This window comes from Phodopus roborovskii, unplaced genomic scaffold (assembly GCF_943737965.1).
Source record: "Phodopus roborovskii unplaced genomic scaffold, PHOROB, whole genome shotgun sequence".
NCBI lineage: Eukaryota > Metazoa > Chordata > Mammalia > Rodentia > Cricetidae > Phodopus > Phodopus roborovskii.
In genome coordinates this window covers 30,279,349-30,294,706 of record NW_026126433.1, presented here as the reverse complement: position 1 = coordinate 30,294,706, position 15,358 = coordinate 30,279,349, and the positions used below count along the sequence as shown (strand labels likewise).

The following is a 15,358-nucleotide window of genomic DNA, read 5'->3' as shown; positions in this document are numbered from 1 at the left end:
CCCTTTGGTCCCTATCATTGCCAATATCTGTGATCGATTATCTTATTGACAAGCAAGTAGCGTTCTGGCAATATACACCACAAAAGGTATCAAAGGCCACCCAAGTATTGTCTACAAGATTCTAGGGAAGATTTGTAATGAAACTCCCCATCTTATATCCTGTAAAGACCTTGCATGTAAAACCCAGGTCTTATGGATGCAGTGGACATAGCTGAGACATCTTGATCTGCTTCTTCTGTTAAAAGAGACTAATTAAAGCTGCAAAATTTCTAATGAATATAAATTCATACTTCCATTTCTGGAGTTTGGAATATCTAAGGTCAAATTATCATCTAACAGTGAAAGGTAGGGTGTGAATTAGGGAAGGAGAGAGACAGGGTGGTTAAAGGTAGGGAAAAAATGCTAAGCCAATCTCTCCTTCTATAAGCCTAATTCTATCTTAAATGTCTTACATCTTAATATTGTTTTAAAAAATTTTTACTTTAACATGAGCTAGGAACATACATTCATTGAAACCACGAAGTAAAAGGTGAGGTTCAGAATGAAGACAGGCAAAATGCTGTCATTATTGAAAAGCAAGGGAATAGAGCAGCATGGTACACAAATCAGTTTACTGTGTAGAGCTTATAGTGGATATCTCATAGTAACTTCTCTGGAAAGAAGCATCTTTGGAGTCATGACACAGCCTAATGAATGTGAACAAATGGACATGCTCTGATTTCTCATCTGAGTAACAGGAAAGCTTGTTCACAAATGACACAGGGAGAGAACAGAGTGCTTGGTATCAGGCCAAATGTTAATGTCTACTCCTGGTTTAAGTCATCCTTGTAATCAAACAGTAATTTCTGCCCCACAGTTCCCAGAGGGAAAGTCCCTTTTGGTTGAGATCCCAACCTTTATGTTAGCAGAGTATAAGAATGGCAGTCAGAGCTGCCTTCCTAGAACATAATTGTGGTCTTAAGTTCCATTGCAAGCTGCAGAAGAAAACACAAGGGCTGTGCTGCCAGCCTATCAGTCAAAGCTTGTGGAACTCTCTTGAGGGTGGGCTCTGTGGCAAGGTGACTGAGGCCTCCTCTGTTGCTATCTTTCTTCCCCTCTAATAGTTCTTTCAGAATCCTCCTCTCTGCAGAATGATGTAGTCCTACATTATTCTCCATATAGGATATAACAGAGGCCCACCACCCCTGACCACTGTCAAGTAGATCCTCTCATCCCTAAATCTGAATCAAGTAATTTCTTATCTACATTTTGATGCCAGCACTATGCTAGTCCATCAAATTGAGACTATTAACAGTGGTCTTCCTCCAGAGGGGAGTCATGTTTTCACTACCTGTGTGTGTGTGTGTATAATATATATATGTATGTATGTATATGTCCATGCACACATAGGTATGGAATATATATACCAATATGTGTGTATGCATTCGTATACTCTCTCTCTCTCTCTCTCTCTCTCTCTCTCTCACACACACACACACACACACACACACACACACAGAGAGAGAGAGAGAGAGAGAGAGAGAGAGAGAGAGAGAGGGAGAGAGAGAATCCTGCAAATATAGGTGTAGAATCTAGAATGTTGATTGGTGATCTGAATGACTACAGCCACAGACAACAGACAGCTACCATCTCTGGTAGCTCAATCTTTTTGGAGAAGGCCTGCAAAACACCAAATGTCATTGGCCACATGGGACTATCGCATTCTGTTTACAAGAAACCCCCTGTAATAACAGCACTAATTAAGAAGAGATTGTATTATTTTAGTGAAGCTTCCAAAGCTATACAGACAGAATAGACTGGTGTGTGTTCCAAGGGTATTCTCATTCATTATTTATCTGACCACCTCACCTTTACCTTCTTGCAATACACTACCACTAAGAGGCCAGCAAGATATGCCTTTCTGTAACAACCAAAGTGGATACTACAAAGAGAAGCCAGCATAAAAAGAACAGTGCTGATTTAAGAACATACTTTATGATCTACAGGCTTGGATTTCTTAATGCTAAGTAACACCTGAAAGGTGTGTATGTGTGTGCATGTATGTGTATATGCTAGAGGAAACATATTTAGTAAAGAAATGAATCTTCCTGAACATTGAGAATTAATGTTCATACTGATGACTTTATGTTGTATAAGTGTGTGTATTTTACAGATTTTTTCTTTGTTCCCATGGTTAAAATGAGAATCAAAAAGTGACCTCTACAAAATCATCTTCAAACACTTAAAAAATACACTTACAGGGAACACCTTGTGCTACAAATGAAGTATACATATGGGTAGGGATATATACCCTAATACACAGGGCCAAAGCCATCCCAGCACCCTCTCTTGGGGAGTAGTGTTAAGAGAGGAGTGGTGTACCGAGTCTGACATTTTCAAATGTTGCGACAAAAAGTCCACTCTATATGTGGTCTTTGAATGCTTTCAAACTTTAGATCAATTAGTCATTTTTCCTTCCCACTCTTTCCTTTGTAGCTTTGGGTTCAAACTGTCAGTCTTCCCAGGCACATGTTGCCATGGGAGACTCTGTTTGTTGAAGGTGGAGAGGTTGGCACATTAGGGAAGGGGCAATTAATTCTAATAGGTATATAGCATATTAGACCTTGAGTTTTCCCCCAAAATTTTCTCTATATTTCTACCCCCTTTTTGAAATTCCTTCCTTTCCCCATGATCATTCAGGAGTAAAAATCTAACAGCTTTTAGAAACCATTTGGGAAACATTGCAAGAGAAGCCCAATAGGGCCTAGAGAAGGTCACCTAAGCTGTTACTGTTTCATCATCCATCATCATGGATTCTCTTACGTTCTTGAGATGAGTAGCCATTCATGGTAAGGATATTACAAAGAACAATTACCCAGGGTTCTTTCCTAAAACCACTCCAAAGTATAGACTGGAGTTGGGGAAATATGGCTTTGTAATGCACTATCTTACAAATATAGACATGTCAGTTTGACCCAAGAATCCATGTTAAAAGCCAACAAAACGCACATACACACACACACACACACACACACACAAACTGGTTTTTTTTCCCTTCAGTGTTGGACTGGGTTTTATGGTACACATTTCTAATCCTAGTGTTAGGGAGGCAGAAACAGACAGATCTCCAAGGTTCTCTGGCCTAGTCTACTTGGTGAGGTTCAGACCTCACCTCAAAACAACAAAAACACAAATGGAACCTGTGGAATGACATTTAGAGTTGTTCTCTCACCTCCACACGCATGCATACACATGTACACAGACACTGCACATACACAAATACACATACATGCATCTGCAAAGTGTAAGGTTTTTTTTTAAAGACATCTTTAGACTCACCATCCCCTCTACTCTGAAGAGCACCCAAAACATGCAAGAGAAGTGGGGACATCGTTAAGGTTATTTTAATTTTTATTATTATTTTTTATTTTACATGTCGATCCCAGTTCCCTCTCCCTCTCTTCCTCCCTCCCTCTTACCCTCTCTCCCCCTCACATGCACACTGACCACCATCCCCCCACCCCAATTCCACATGTAGGGCAATGCCATCCAGGTGGGGTCATGTAAATCTGTCAAGTCATTTGAAGTAGGAACTAGGACTCCTCTCTGTCTCTAGTTTAAGGGAGAATAGAAGACAGAAGAGAGAGACAGAGAGGGAGAGAGAGAGAGAGAGAGAGAGAGAGAGAGAGAGAGAGAGAGAACATAAAAGCGATAAAAGAGGGAGCCATTATTGGTTTGAAGAGAAAACTGAACCTAAAGAAAGGTCTAGAGACCTACAAGACTGCCGCCAACTAACATATTAAACAGTGGAAAGGCTACCATAAATGCCCTTCCCTGATAATGAGATCGATGACTAACTTATCTACCTTCATGGATCTCTAAGTTTTTATCATTGTAACAATCATATAGACAGTAAACAAGGAGCTGACCAAGTTTGGCCAATTGATTAGTCAAGGTTGGAAGAACAGTAACAGTTATTAGTATTAAGTGAGGAACTTATTCTCTAAGCACTTGAAGAAGGAAGAGGAGCCTGAGGGGTTCTTAAAAGATGGATCTGGTCCCCTGTGCCTGAACATATAGTCATCGCAAGCTTTCTTGAGCCAAAGTAACTGGCTCTAATGTGAAAGACAAATGTTTATCTCTGAATCTTTGTTTTTTTTCTCCCAGAGAGGACTGGGTTGCAAACAGAATTCTTGTCCCTTCCTGCTCTCAGCTGACATTGCTGTACAGCTGTCCGACAGCTGTTGAGGTCTATCCTACAAGTAGTATCTTTGCAATGGTTGGCAAATGGGTATACATCTGGGATGAGATGTTCAAATGATCTCAGGACCCCATAGAATAAATCAAAACACTGAAGTAATGCCTTGGACAAGCTTGTTCTGATGTAACCCAATTGCTGAACATTATTTCATGGCCATTACTGAACTGAGTGATCTATTTCATCAAAGCATGGTGGACTATGGAATAGTCTTCATAGCTGACACATAAGGCAGGTAGGAGAGAGAAAGTGATCTTCACATGTCTGAGAACTCCCAAGTTCCGTAATTCAAAGAACTTGACCATGAGATGTTTCCTAAGAGTTTACATTCGGGCATGAGATGGACAGGGTAAGCCAGGGTTATAATACAGGTAGGCTAGCTGATAGACCTTCTTGGATACTGTGTGTTGTGTTTCCTTCAAGAGGTAGCTCTCTGGACAAGAGATGCATTGGTCAGCTGAAGTGTTTTTTAACTGATTGTTGCAGTTCTTATCACACATTCCCTTTTAGGGTGAAACAGTCCATTAACTCTGGTTTAGTCTGGGCCCATTTCCCATTTTGTTTCCTGTTAACTGACAGCAGTAACAGGAGTATATGGCAATAGTTCAGCTTTCTCTACTCCAAATTCTGTATCTAGCTGTTGTGCATCAGGCAGCTGCACATATAAGTGGGAATATTTTTGTGTGTGTGCTAACCCTGGTATCCTTACCTAGGACCACATTTACCTTGGACAGACAACATATGTGTTATCACAGAAGCTGAGAACTTCTAAGGTCTCTAAGTGTCAGGCTTTGGAGAAGGGCCTAAAGATGAGAGAAGTAGCATAAAGGCAAGATACTTAACAAATGATGACTAGGTCTGCCTGACCCTGGCTATGTGATCAGGGACATTCTTATCATCTATTTACATTCCTGTTTTCTCACTGATAAAGCCAACATCGTTCAGAACACAGGCTTTTTCTAATAATTAGCACAATTAAAATGTAGAAGTAGAATACACATACTATAAAGATTTGTTATTATAAGAAAGCTAAAGTAACTGGTCAGAAAGTTTAATGATAAAAACAGACCTTAGACTAGGCCAGAAGCAGATGCTAGGCCAGAAAATTATCCAGTGCCTTGGGCACAAAGCTCTTTTCTCAAGGCTTTTCAACTTCTTGAGACTGCATTCTGCCTTTTGGGTATTTATACACAGTCTCTTGGGTATTTATTTTGTGAACTGGGTTGGAGTAGGTTAGAGGTGAATTGGGGGAAGGGAAATGTGGCCTTGGAGCTACACAACACACTGACTCCATCACTTCACAGCCTTTCCAAGCAGACGGTTGGTGTGACACTATCAATAACCGGGCCTATTGCCAGTATGATGGAGGAGACTGCTGCTCTTCCACACTATCTTCCAAGAAGGTAAGTGAGAGCGCCTGGGATGGGTGGAAAGGTAAGTTAGAGCACCTGGGATTGGTGGAAAGGCTGTGTGACTGCAGAAATGGGCAGGGTTTTGGTGTGCTCTCCTTCATGGTACAAACATTAAGAGAGAACTACAATGAGTAGCTGGAGTTTCTGAAGTGATTAGGAGATTAAGCAATTAGGAGACGAGGTGGTGAGCACATCTTAGTAAATTACCAATGCAGTGACCCATTGGGACAGCGATGCTTTTGCTACTGAAAGTCTCCTGCCTGCTTGTCATTGTCTAGACCAAAGAATGTCTTCCTTCCCTTGAAGGTTCTAGATTTCCGGTGAAAAGCTTCCCAGTTATTAATTATCTTTGATCTATTATGTTAGATTGCTACCTGGACCACTCTGGATCAGATCTACAGCAACCCTTTGTCTGGTACCCTTTACCCCCTGTTATTTATGGTGCTATTAAGTTAATAGATAAGCTCCTTGCAGCTGTAAGGCTGAGTGATCTGAAATTTTACAAAGTTATAAGTAAAAGTACAAGTGCTTTGGGGATTTTTGAAGCTAGTTGGTAAATTCAGTACATTGGAGATAGGCCAATATTATTTCCTTCCCTAAGATAAAGCAACAATCAGCTATGTACAGACTAGAGTACCAAACACAATTTCAACCCTCTCTGATTACTTGCTATGTGCCAGGCACTTTGTTAAGCATTTCACATGAATGAGGTGACAACATGGAATACTTAAGGACTCAACATATCACCAACCAATTTGGGCCTCTCTTTCTCTAATAAGTAATCAATCTTGAGCTAAGAAAAAAATATCATGAACATTGCATACATCAAAAATTGGACCAGCTATTTTCTAGTCTTACTTGTGGAAATAGCTGCTCAAGGAGTCTATTATATACAGGAAGGTATGGCCACCTAGGAAGAAATCATTTAACTCTCTCCATTTCATACTTTATAAACCTGGGCTTTGTCTATGAATTTTAGTGCCTCTGGCCAGCATACAGAAAAAGTGAAATTATAAAGATGCATCATTTCATATCTCTATTGACAATTACATCTTTTATTTCATATGTGCAAACAATCTCACCCTTTCTCCAATCTAGTTGTACAATCATTAAACCCATCCCCTCAGTGTATCTGCACTAATATGCAACATTTGCATTTATCTCATTTAATCATGAGTACCCAAAATGTAGACTACCACTTTCAAATCTCAGCAGTACCCATTGTCTTTGATTCTAATTCAAAAGGAATCGCTTATGTGTACAAGCAGTACAAACAGGGACGAAAAGCACCCTTTTTTTTTTTCCTGTGCTGAGTCTGGAATATGAGAGGGATAATTACATAAAAGTGAGATAACAGTCACACACAGTGGTTACGGAAATGCAAAGTCTCACTACCCCCAAAGTATATCTTAGGCCCAAGAAAGGAAAAACTTCATGCATATGAAGATGCCTCAGATGATCCCACTGCTCCAGGAGCACAAAGTCAGAAATATGGAACATTTAGGGATGCTAGGCTTCAGTGGCCGTCATTGGTCTGAGTTAAGTCAGTTGTAGTCTTCCTCATAAAAAAATGTGCATTCATCTTTCTGTCTACCAGGATTACAACAGCAACAGAAATAATCTCACTGGACACTGTCAGTAATGTTAAGAGTTATTTCAACAGTAGCTCTAGGTATGCAGCAAGGTATAAATGTGTTATACCATGATCTTTGACTCAAGAATACAGATGTTCTCTGGACAGTGGATGAGTGATGTCATCTCACTTTATAGATAAAGAAAGGGAAGCAATGAAGGATTACCATGCCTAAAACGATATGGGATATCATAAGAGGATACAGTGTTAATTAAAGGTCTATGATGTGAATTCCCAATTTCATTCTTCTTGTAGAACCAAATGAGAAAAATTAAAGCCAGCCAGTTGAGAAGTGTGAATCTTGGCATACAAAAAAAAAAAAAAAAAAAAAAAAAAAAAGGAATGATTTCAACTTCCTATTCATCCCCCTAGGTCATTCCATTTGCTGCTGACTGTGACCTGGATGAATGCACCTGTCGGGATCCTAAGGCAGAAGAAAATCAGCAACTCTAGGACCAGAGCCCACCCTCCTCTGCCCCTGGAGGCAACAAGATAGTGGCTTCCATGGCAGGATGGGAAGGGTGAATGAATAATACAGGTCCTGTGGTGGAAGGAGAGCCTAGAATGGAGAGCCTTTAAGAAATGCAAGAGAATGTTTGTAGGTGCCAATTAATGCATTACATAGTTCAAGTAAGGAGGAATTATAGACAGAAGTTTCTGTAAAAAACAAAACAACAAAAACAAAAACAGAAACAATTGATTAGAAATGAAAGGAGAAATGTGACAGACAGGACCCTGTTTCCCATTTGTACTCTACGCCACACTTTTCTCAACTGTCTTTCCCACTCTGCTCGTTTTCAGTGGCTCAACCCCACCCAACATGTAAAACAATATCAAAATATTAGAAGAGAAGATGCCAGGGATGCTCTGTTAATCCCCACTCCAGATGGACTGTCATCTTTCAGGGCTCATCTACTCTAAACTGGCCCTTTGCCTTTCTTTTGTGTAGTCTCTCTTAAATAATGACGTTAGCAATGTCTTTATAAGTATTTAAACATAATTATATAAATATATTATATATTTTGCTGTTTACTAATCTAAAACTTATCCATCATTCCACACATGCTGCTGTGAAGGTTATGTCCAGATGGTTACTAAAGCTTCAAAAACAGAAAGATGCCTTTGCCCTCCTTCTATTGACAGGGATTGGCAGGTTGGACGGGTAAAGGAGAGAGTAGATGTAATCCTGGGTCCTGGCCTGTAAGCTGACCATCATTTTATGACCTGGGAGCTGGGCCTACTAAAAGGAGATAGAGTTGGCATGCTAACAGCAAGAGGCATGGAAAGTTACAACTAGGAATCCATTTGGCAGGTCTAGTAGAACTAGACAATGGTTTCTACGTATTCATTAAAAGGAACATACAAACGTCCCCCCTTCTCAGAACTCTCAGAGCTGGTGAAATCCAGGGTCTTTTCCACTTCTCTATGTGCCTAGTCCAAGTGTAGCTGCCAAGCAGCCAGTCAAAAAGTTTGTATTAGGTCTCATTCTCTGAACACCAGGCTTACAGGAACTTACACCCTCTTCATACTTGGCCAGTTGGTGTCTGTCCTTGTTGGAAGTCCCAATGTCTGGCTATCATTCATAGCCACATCACCAACTTTTGATTTTCTGAGAACAGAAAGGGTGTTGGAAATCCAATTGGGGAAAGGTAACAAGAGATGAAAGAATGGAGAGGAATGGAAGAGCCAACGGCTGTCAGTGAGGTGAAAGGTCAAGATTAAAACAGGCTTGAGGGTAAGAGGGTGGGATGAGTGCATAAGGCCTTGTTCCAGGTCTGCAGAGGAGCCCAGAGTGATCCTCAGAGAAATGAGATAAATCTAATTCAGTGGCAACACAAAGTTTGTGACCCAGTAAGCAAGCTTAGGAAACGTGGAGCAAGGGTGACACTCTGTGGGGAGAAAGAAGAATTTCAACTATTTGGGGTCCATTTTGTTGTCTTTGCCATTTTTTTTTATTTATTTTTTTGTTCAATACTTCTGTGTACTGCACACAAAACAATCACAGTAACTCTTCTGTTTCCCTCCGTCGTAGGCTCACATTTTCCCATAGGGTCTGTTCTAGGTGTTTTGTTCTTACAACAGTTTCTGGGTCGGATGTAGAGAGTAAACAGTTTCACCTGTCTAACATTAGTCTTTTCCTCTTACAGAGGCTCTGAGCTCTGTCTGCCCTAAATTTTTCTTCAGTGGAAACTGAGGCCAGGCAAAACCTAGAGCCACTTCTGGTATCTCTACAGGTTCTCCTTTTTTATCCCCCCCTTTTTTTTTATCATCATTGAGGGAACAAATCCATAGAAGGAGAAAGAAAACATTATTTACCATCATCAACATATCACACCGGCTGTACACATGAAGAGCAGTATTCTGTAATGACTGTGGATATGGCAATGTACACATACTTACCTATAGGCAATGACAACAAAGTCATTGAGAAAGGGAAGAACAGAATTTGTTCATCCAAAATTCCTCTGCTGCCACTATTCCTAGCTATATGGGAAACAGTTGCTTACATGCTCTACACTGTCTGTGTCACACTTGGTACCCTCAGTCAAGAAAGACAACTCATATATTTGTGGATCCTGCAAGTTTAAAGTAAAATAAAAAGACAACAGAAAAGTTTAAATTCTCTACTTCACACACACACACACACACACACACACACACACACACACACACACACACACTTTAAGATTGTTTTCTTGGAGAAACATCCAAATTCTAGGATGCCTTGGGCAATCCTAACAGAGGAGACAGAGCTGAAAATAGGCAATAGTTATCCTGGGTACAACCCTGTGCAGAGATGCTATGACCCCATGGGTACTTATGAGCACACAGTGCTCACCAATATGTGTCCATGCTCAGCCTCTTTGCTAAGTACATTAACAGGAACAGGGAGGACATTTCCATCCCATATTTCATTTTAAGATACTTTGTTCTTTCTTGGCAACATTCACCCTGCCCTGGGAAGGCAAAAGAACAGTTTCTGGGGTGTATGAAAAGCTCCTCAGCCTGAAGGCCATTTAGCCATAATCAGCTAGAGACAGTGGAAGCGGTCTCGTCTAGACTTTGTCCCCAGGCCCTAGTGTTTGGAGCAACTCAAGTTCCTAATAAAGAAAATGACCATAGATCCTGGGAACAATTCACTTTTGTCCCCATGTGATTGTCTGCATTTTGTTTCTCTTACATATTCATAATGTCATCTAGGGCCCTTCACAGAGGTTTGTCTGTCTGTTCCCTTGTTCCAGGGTTACCTCTCTGCTTCTTCTTGCTCCTAGTAACTAGAGTTCTGAGGTCCATATTGCCCAAGGGTGGCTGACTTCAATGGTTAGCATGGCAGCCTTCAATCACAGATACAGGAAAGAGGTCAGCAAGGACAATGTGCAGATCGTGGCAGAGAAAGCAGCGAGTAAAGTCTCCTTGGTTCTCTCCTTTCCTTTCCAACATTACAAGGCGTTGGTCTTGATACTTCATCTATTTCATGTGATCACTAGTGTGTCAGTTAGCACCCAAGGGGATGGTTTGATTGAAGCACAGTGAAAGGAGCCGATCTACTGTATTGTAATGTAAAACAGCTACAGCCAGTTATTTTATAAGATTTAAAATGTTCATTAAAAAAAAAACAGCACACAGAACATGAAGTGTGTTTAGTGTCTTATTCTTTGTTTAAATGATTTCACTATTTCTGAGTCACTTTTCATTGGCCTGTACCAGATCCACACTTCCCTTATTGGCTGATCACACCCTTCAGTCACTTGAAAACTATTTGTTATATAAATATGTTATGAAAGAGAGATAAACACAAAAGCCCACAAGAAGAGATGACATTTACAAAGGTAGAGTATGCAACAGCAATGCCAAGTGCCTTGTGAGCTGTGAAACACTGTTCAAGAATCATTTACATCTCAGAAATGATAAGGATCACCTCTGGAGACTAACAGGAGGTGGCCTTTGAAGGATGCTTGGTAAAGGTTGTGTGTGATTTGATAGGCAGAAGCAGAGGACAGAGGTGAAGATGTGGAAATAGAGATGGATAGGACAGTCCATTACTGGATGTCAGTGAGGTACTCCCCAGTTTAGCTGAAAGTTAAAACTAAATTGGTAAGTACCAGGTCTTTGGTAAACACAATCATATTTAATTCTCATGGCCAGAGGGTGGTGGGATCTGGAAAATCACATATTCTTACTCCACAGATAAGAACACAAGTCACCAGTCTGGAGAAGAAAGTTCTCCCAAATCACACAACTAAACTAACTTCAAGTCTGTCTTGTGGAATACTGAGGTAAAAGAAGGAAATAAATCATGATAACACAAAAGGAGGAGGTGATAAGTGTCAGGTGTTACAACTACCTCATGTGACCCTATCAACTCTGAGAGAAAAGGGCAGTTAGGAGAGCAAGTTTAGGAACAGGAATTTTAATTTGCTTTTTTTATGAACTTTGCTTGATGGCCAAACAGATAATTAGTTAGAAATTTCACATAAAGCCAGTGTTTAGCAACCTGGAGGAGGCTTATGCACCTTGGAACAACAAACTAATTTTTCTGGTCATGCTGGGCACAGCTGGGAAGGCCAGATTGATAGCTCATCCCACCTTGGGAAGACCCGAGGAAAGAGAAGACAGCTGGAAATATACACTTGGATTGTAGAAGGGAAGTCTGTGGTTAGAAATAAACATTTCACAATAAAAGGAAGTATTACCTGGCATTTTCTGCCAGGTAATGCAAAGTGCCTTCATGTGATTTTTAGTTAACCATGGGCAAGGGGCAAGATCACTTTTGCTTTTGTTATTTTACAAAGTGAGGGAATGGCGTGATGGAGAGATTACTAGAAATTTGAAATGTGTCTACTAAGCTGCACATTAGGATAGATCCCAGTTTTTGTTTTTCCTTTTGAATGTAATGTGTTTTCTGATATATCATATGTAACTCAGATCCTACTGCACAGCTTTTCATCTGTTTGTGTTTGAAAGTACCCACTGTAGTTTTCCTAGTCTTTCTTCTCTCCTGCAGCTGTCCATGTCAAATGGTAGGAAATCCTCCTTGAGTTCCCTCCTTGAACCCTCTCCTCATGCCAGGCCCTGAGTGTAAGGAGATGCCCTTGAACATGCTAGTTTGGACAGCTAGACAGAAACATCTGGCAAGGTTGCATTCCTCTTAAGAGTTTCCCCAGGGAAAATTCTGGATAAAGACTTCAGAGCTCTAGTTTTCACTGACTGCCAAATTGAAGGGACATGATGAGTTATCCATAAGCTGAGAGCTCTGAGCTAAGAGACCCACTTTTCCATTCAAACCATGAAGGTAATGAGATGCTCTGGGGGTAGAAAAAAAGTGAGCAGAATGCTTTACACTTCGAAATTGTTCCAATGGGTCTCTGTCACTGTGTGTGTGTGGGGGATGCACACGTGTGCATATGTGCAAGCACAGGAGCGCATATTCATGTATGTGAGTGCACATACACACGTTGATATACATGTATGTATGTGCATGTGGAGGTCAGAGGACAGCTTTAGATATTGTTCATCGAGCACTATCAACCTTTATATTTTGAGACAGGCCCAGAACTTGCTAATGGGCTAGGCTTTCTGTTCAGTGAATCCTAGGGACCCCTTATCTCCATTTTCCCAGTGCTGGGATTACAATTGTGCATCACCATTCCTGGAAGATGGACCTCGGGCCCTTGTGCTTGCAATAGAAGCATTTAATAGACATCTCTCTTCCTAGCCCCTGAATCACATTTATTTTTTTACTTTTCAGGTCACTTCATTTGATTCTCACATTTTGTTTGAGAGACCAAGGAAGTAGAAAGAGAGGAGAAAGAGAGAGAGATGGAGAGAGAGAGAGAGAGAGAGAGAGAGAGAGAGAGAGAGAGAGAGAGAGAGAGAGAGAGAAAGCACAAAGTTAAGTGGATAGGGATGAGGGGAGCATTTGAAAGGAGTGGAAGTGGGAAAGAATACGATCACAATATAGTGTATGAAAAAATTTAAAAGAATATCACTGGTTCCCACTCCCTGCTACTTTTTAAAGGATCATGTATTCATAATGTTCTGTGCCAATAACTTTCTGTATGTTTCTTTTATATTTCTCCTGGACAAAGATAAGCTTGATTTAGAGAGGAGATACTTATTCTTAAGTCTGTCAAGTTTACATTTTCCTATGAGAATCCAGTCTGGTGGTCAGTACACTGGTCTGTGTCATTCACTTCCTCTCTGATGTTCATTTTTGATTTTGTTTTTTTCTGATCCTGCTACCCCAAAAGAAGTCTTCCATTCTAATCTGTGTAATGTTTCCAATGAATATTTTAAAAACTTCTAAGCTCTGCAATTTGCTAATGCTTTTCCAATCAAATTTTCTTCTAAGGATAATCTAATATAGTTGATCTTCCTTTTCTTTGTCCTTGTCATATAAAAACCATGTATTTGAATACAAATAAAAACAAATAGAGTGTTGACATTGTAATCACTATCTACCTGTATCAATCTGTATCAATCTGCCTTTTCTCTCCACTAGGTAACCTGTTATCTATGTGTGATTGCCTTTAAATGCCTATAAACATACAAGTAACATATTTAAATATCATGGAAAACCCATCAAAACTAGAAATGCCCTGATATATATACGTGTGTGTGTGTGTGTGTGTGTATGTGTGTGTGTGTGTGTGTGTGTGTGTGTGTGTGTGTGTGTGTGTGTGTGTGTTTTCTAAAGGGCAAGCCACATTTTTAGGACACAAATGATGACAAAGTATTGACTCTGTTGGTGACCAATCAATAGCCATGCAAAACACCCAAGTGGTCTTCTAGGGAAACACTATATATGTTCTCCACTTTAACTGGGATTCTGTCCTTGAGAAGCTGAAGACAAAAATGAGTTTCTTATGTCCTTCAAGGATGGGAAGCCTGACAAATAGTAATTTGAATTCTGGCTTCAACACTCACTAGATAAATATCTATTTACTTACTCTTTCTGAGCATCAGTTTGCTAAATGTCCAATAAGTTCAGTGTCCGACAGGCAGTGGTTAAGGAGTGTGTGTTGAAAATGATGAGTGTAGTCGACTTCCTCAGAATTTGGAATATGTACAATCTGAGGAAGCTGGCGTGTGGATTGTAAAGACCTTCAAATCAAAGGGTTGCTGGGATATGTGGCATCATTAGTTATATGTGTAGGAGAGTGAGAGCATATGGGGACTCCTGAGTAGACGGGCCAAGAGATGTTCTAGCCCACCGATCCAGGGAGAAGCAAATTGGATTTGTAGGTTAATCATGGTAAAGCTTATCAATGAGAAGAAGGAAGCAGGCTAAGGGGAAAATTTTAGGAGCTGGGAAACTATATTTGTAAATGAAAATGGAATCTACCTAGAAAATTGCTTTAGTTATGTAAAATGCTGATAATTTTTTTCAAAAGGCAAGTGATTGGATCATTTTAAATGTCTATTTTATAAGATAACCCTGTCCAACATAGACTTTCACAATGTTCTATATTTGAGTTGTTCAGTTGAGTTGAGTTGAGTTGAGTTAACGAGGCAGAAGAAATATATCTTGTATATTAATTTATGCCAATCATTTAAATGTGAACAGCTAAATATGTACCTAATGGATACCTTGCTGGAATATACAAATATATAATGTTATACATATCATTCCATTTGCCTTTTAAATATATTCCTTGTGTAATATTTTGGCAGTACTTGTCTTAGTTAGAGCCTCTATTGTTATGGTAAAGCATCATGACCAAAGCAGGTTGGAGAAGAAGAGCTTATTTGGCTTACATTTGTGCATCATGGTCCATTACTGAAGTTAGGACAGAAACTCAAGCAGGGTTAAAATTTGTAGGCAGGAGCTGATGCAGAAGCCATGGAGGGATGCTGCTTACTGGTTTGCTTCCCATGGCCTGCTCAGCCTGCTTTTTTATAGAGTTCAGGACCATCAGCCAATGGATGGAAACACCCAACATGATCTGTTCCATTCCCAATCAATATCACTACTCAAGGAAATACTTTATAGGCTTGCCTACAACCTGATCTTATTGAGGCATTTTTTTAGGCATCCTCTCAGATGACTTTAGCATGTGTCAAGTTGATATAATA

At 40.1% G+C, this 15,358-nt stretch overlaps 1 protein-coding gene across 1 annotated transcript in view; it reads left to right on the top strand.

Moving 5' to 3' along the window:
- Pappa2 (pappalysin 2) overlaps nt 1-7,957 on the top strand; it is a 232,006-nt gene extending 224,049 nt beyond the window's left edge. Inside the window, exons 21-22 of the mRNA XM_051186063.1 lie at nt 5,542-5,640; nt 7,655-7,957. Of these exons, the coding sequence (XP_051042020.1) occupies nt 5,542-5,640; nt 7,655-7,735 (180 nt within the window). The 3' untranslated portion in view covers nt 7,736-7,957. The remainder of the gene's footprint in view (nt 1-5,541; nt 5,641-7,654) is intronic.
- The last annotated feature ends 7,401 nt before the right edge of the window (nt 7,958-15,358 follow it).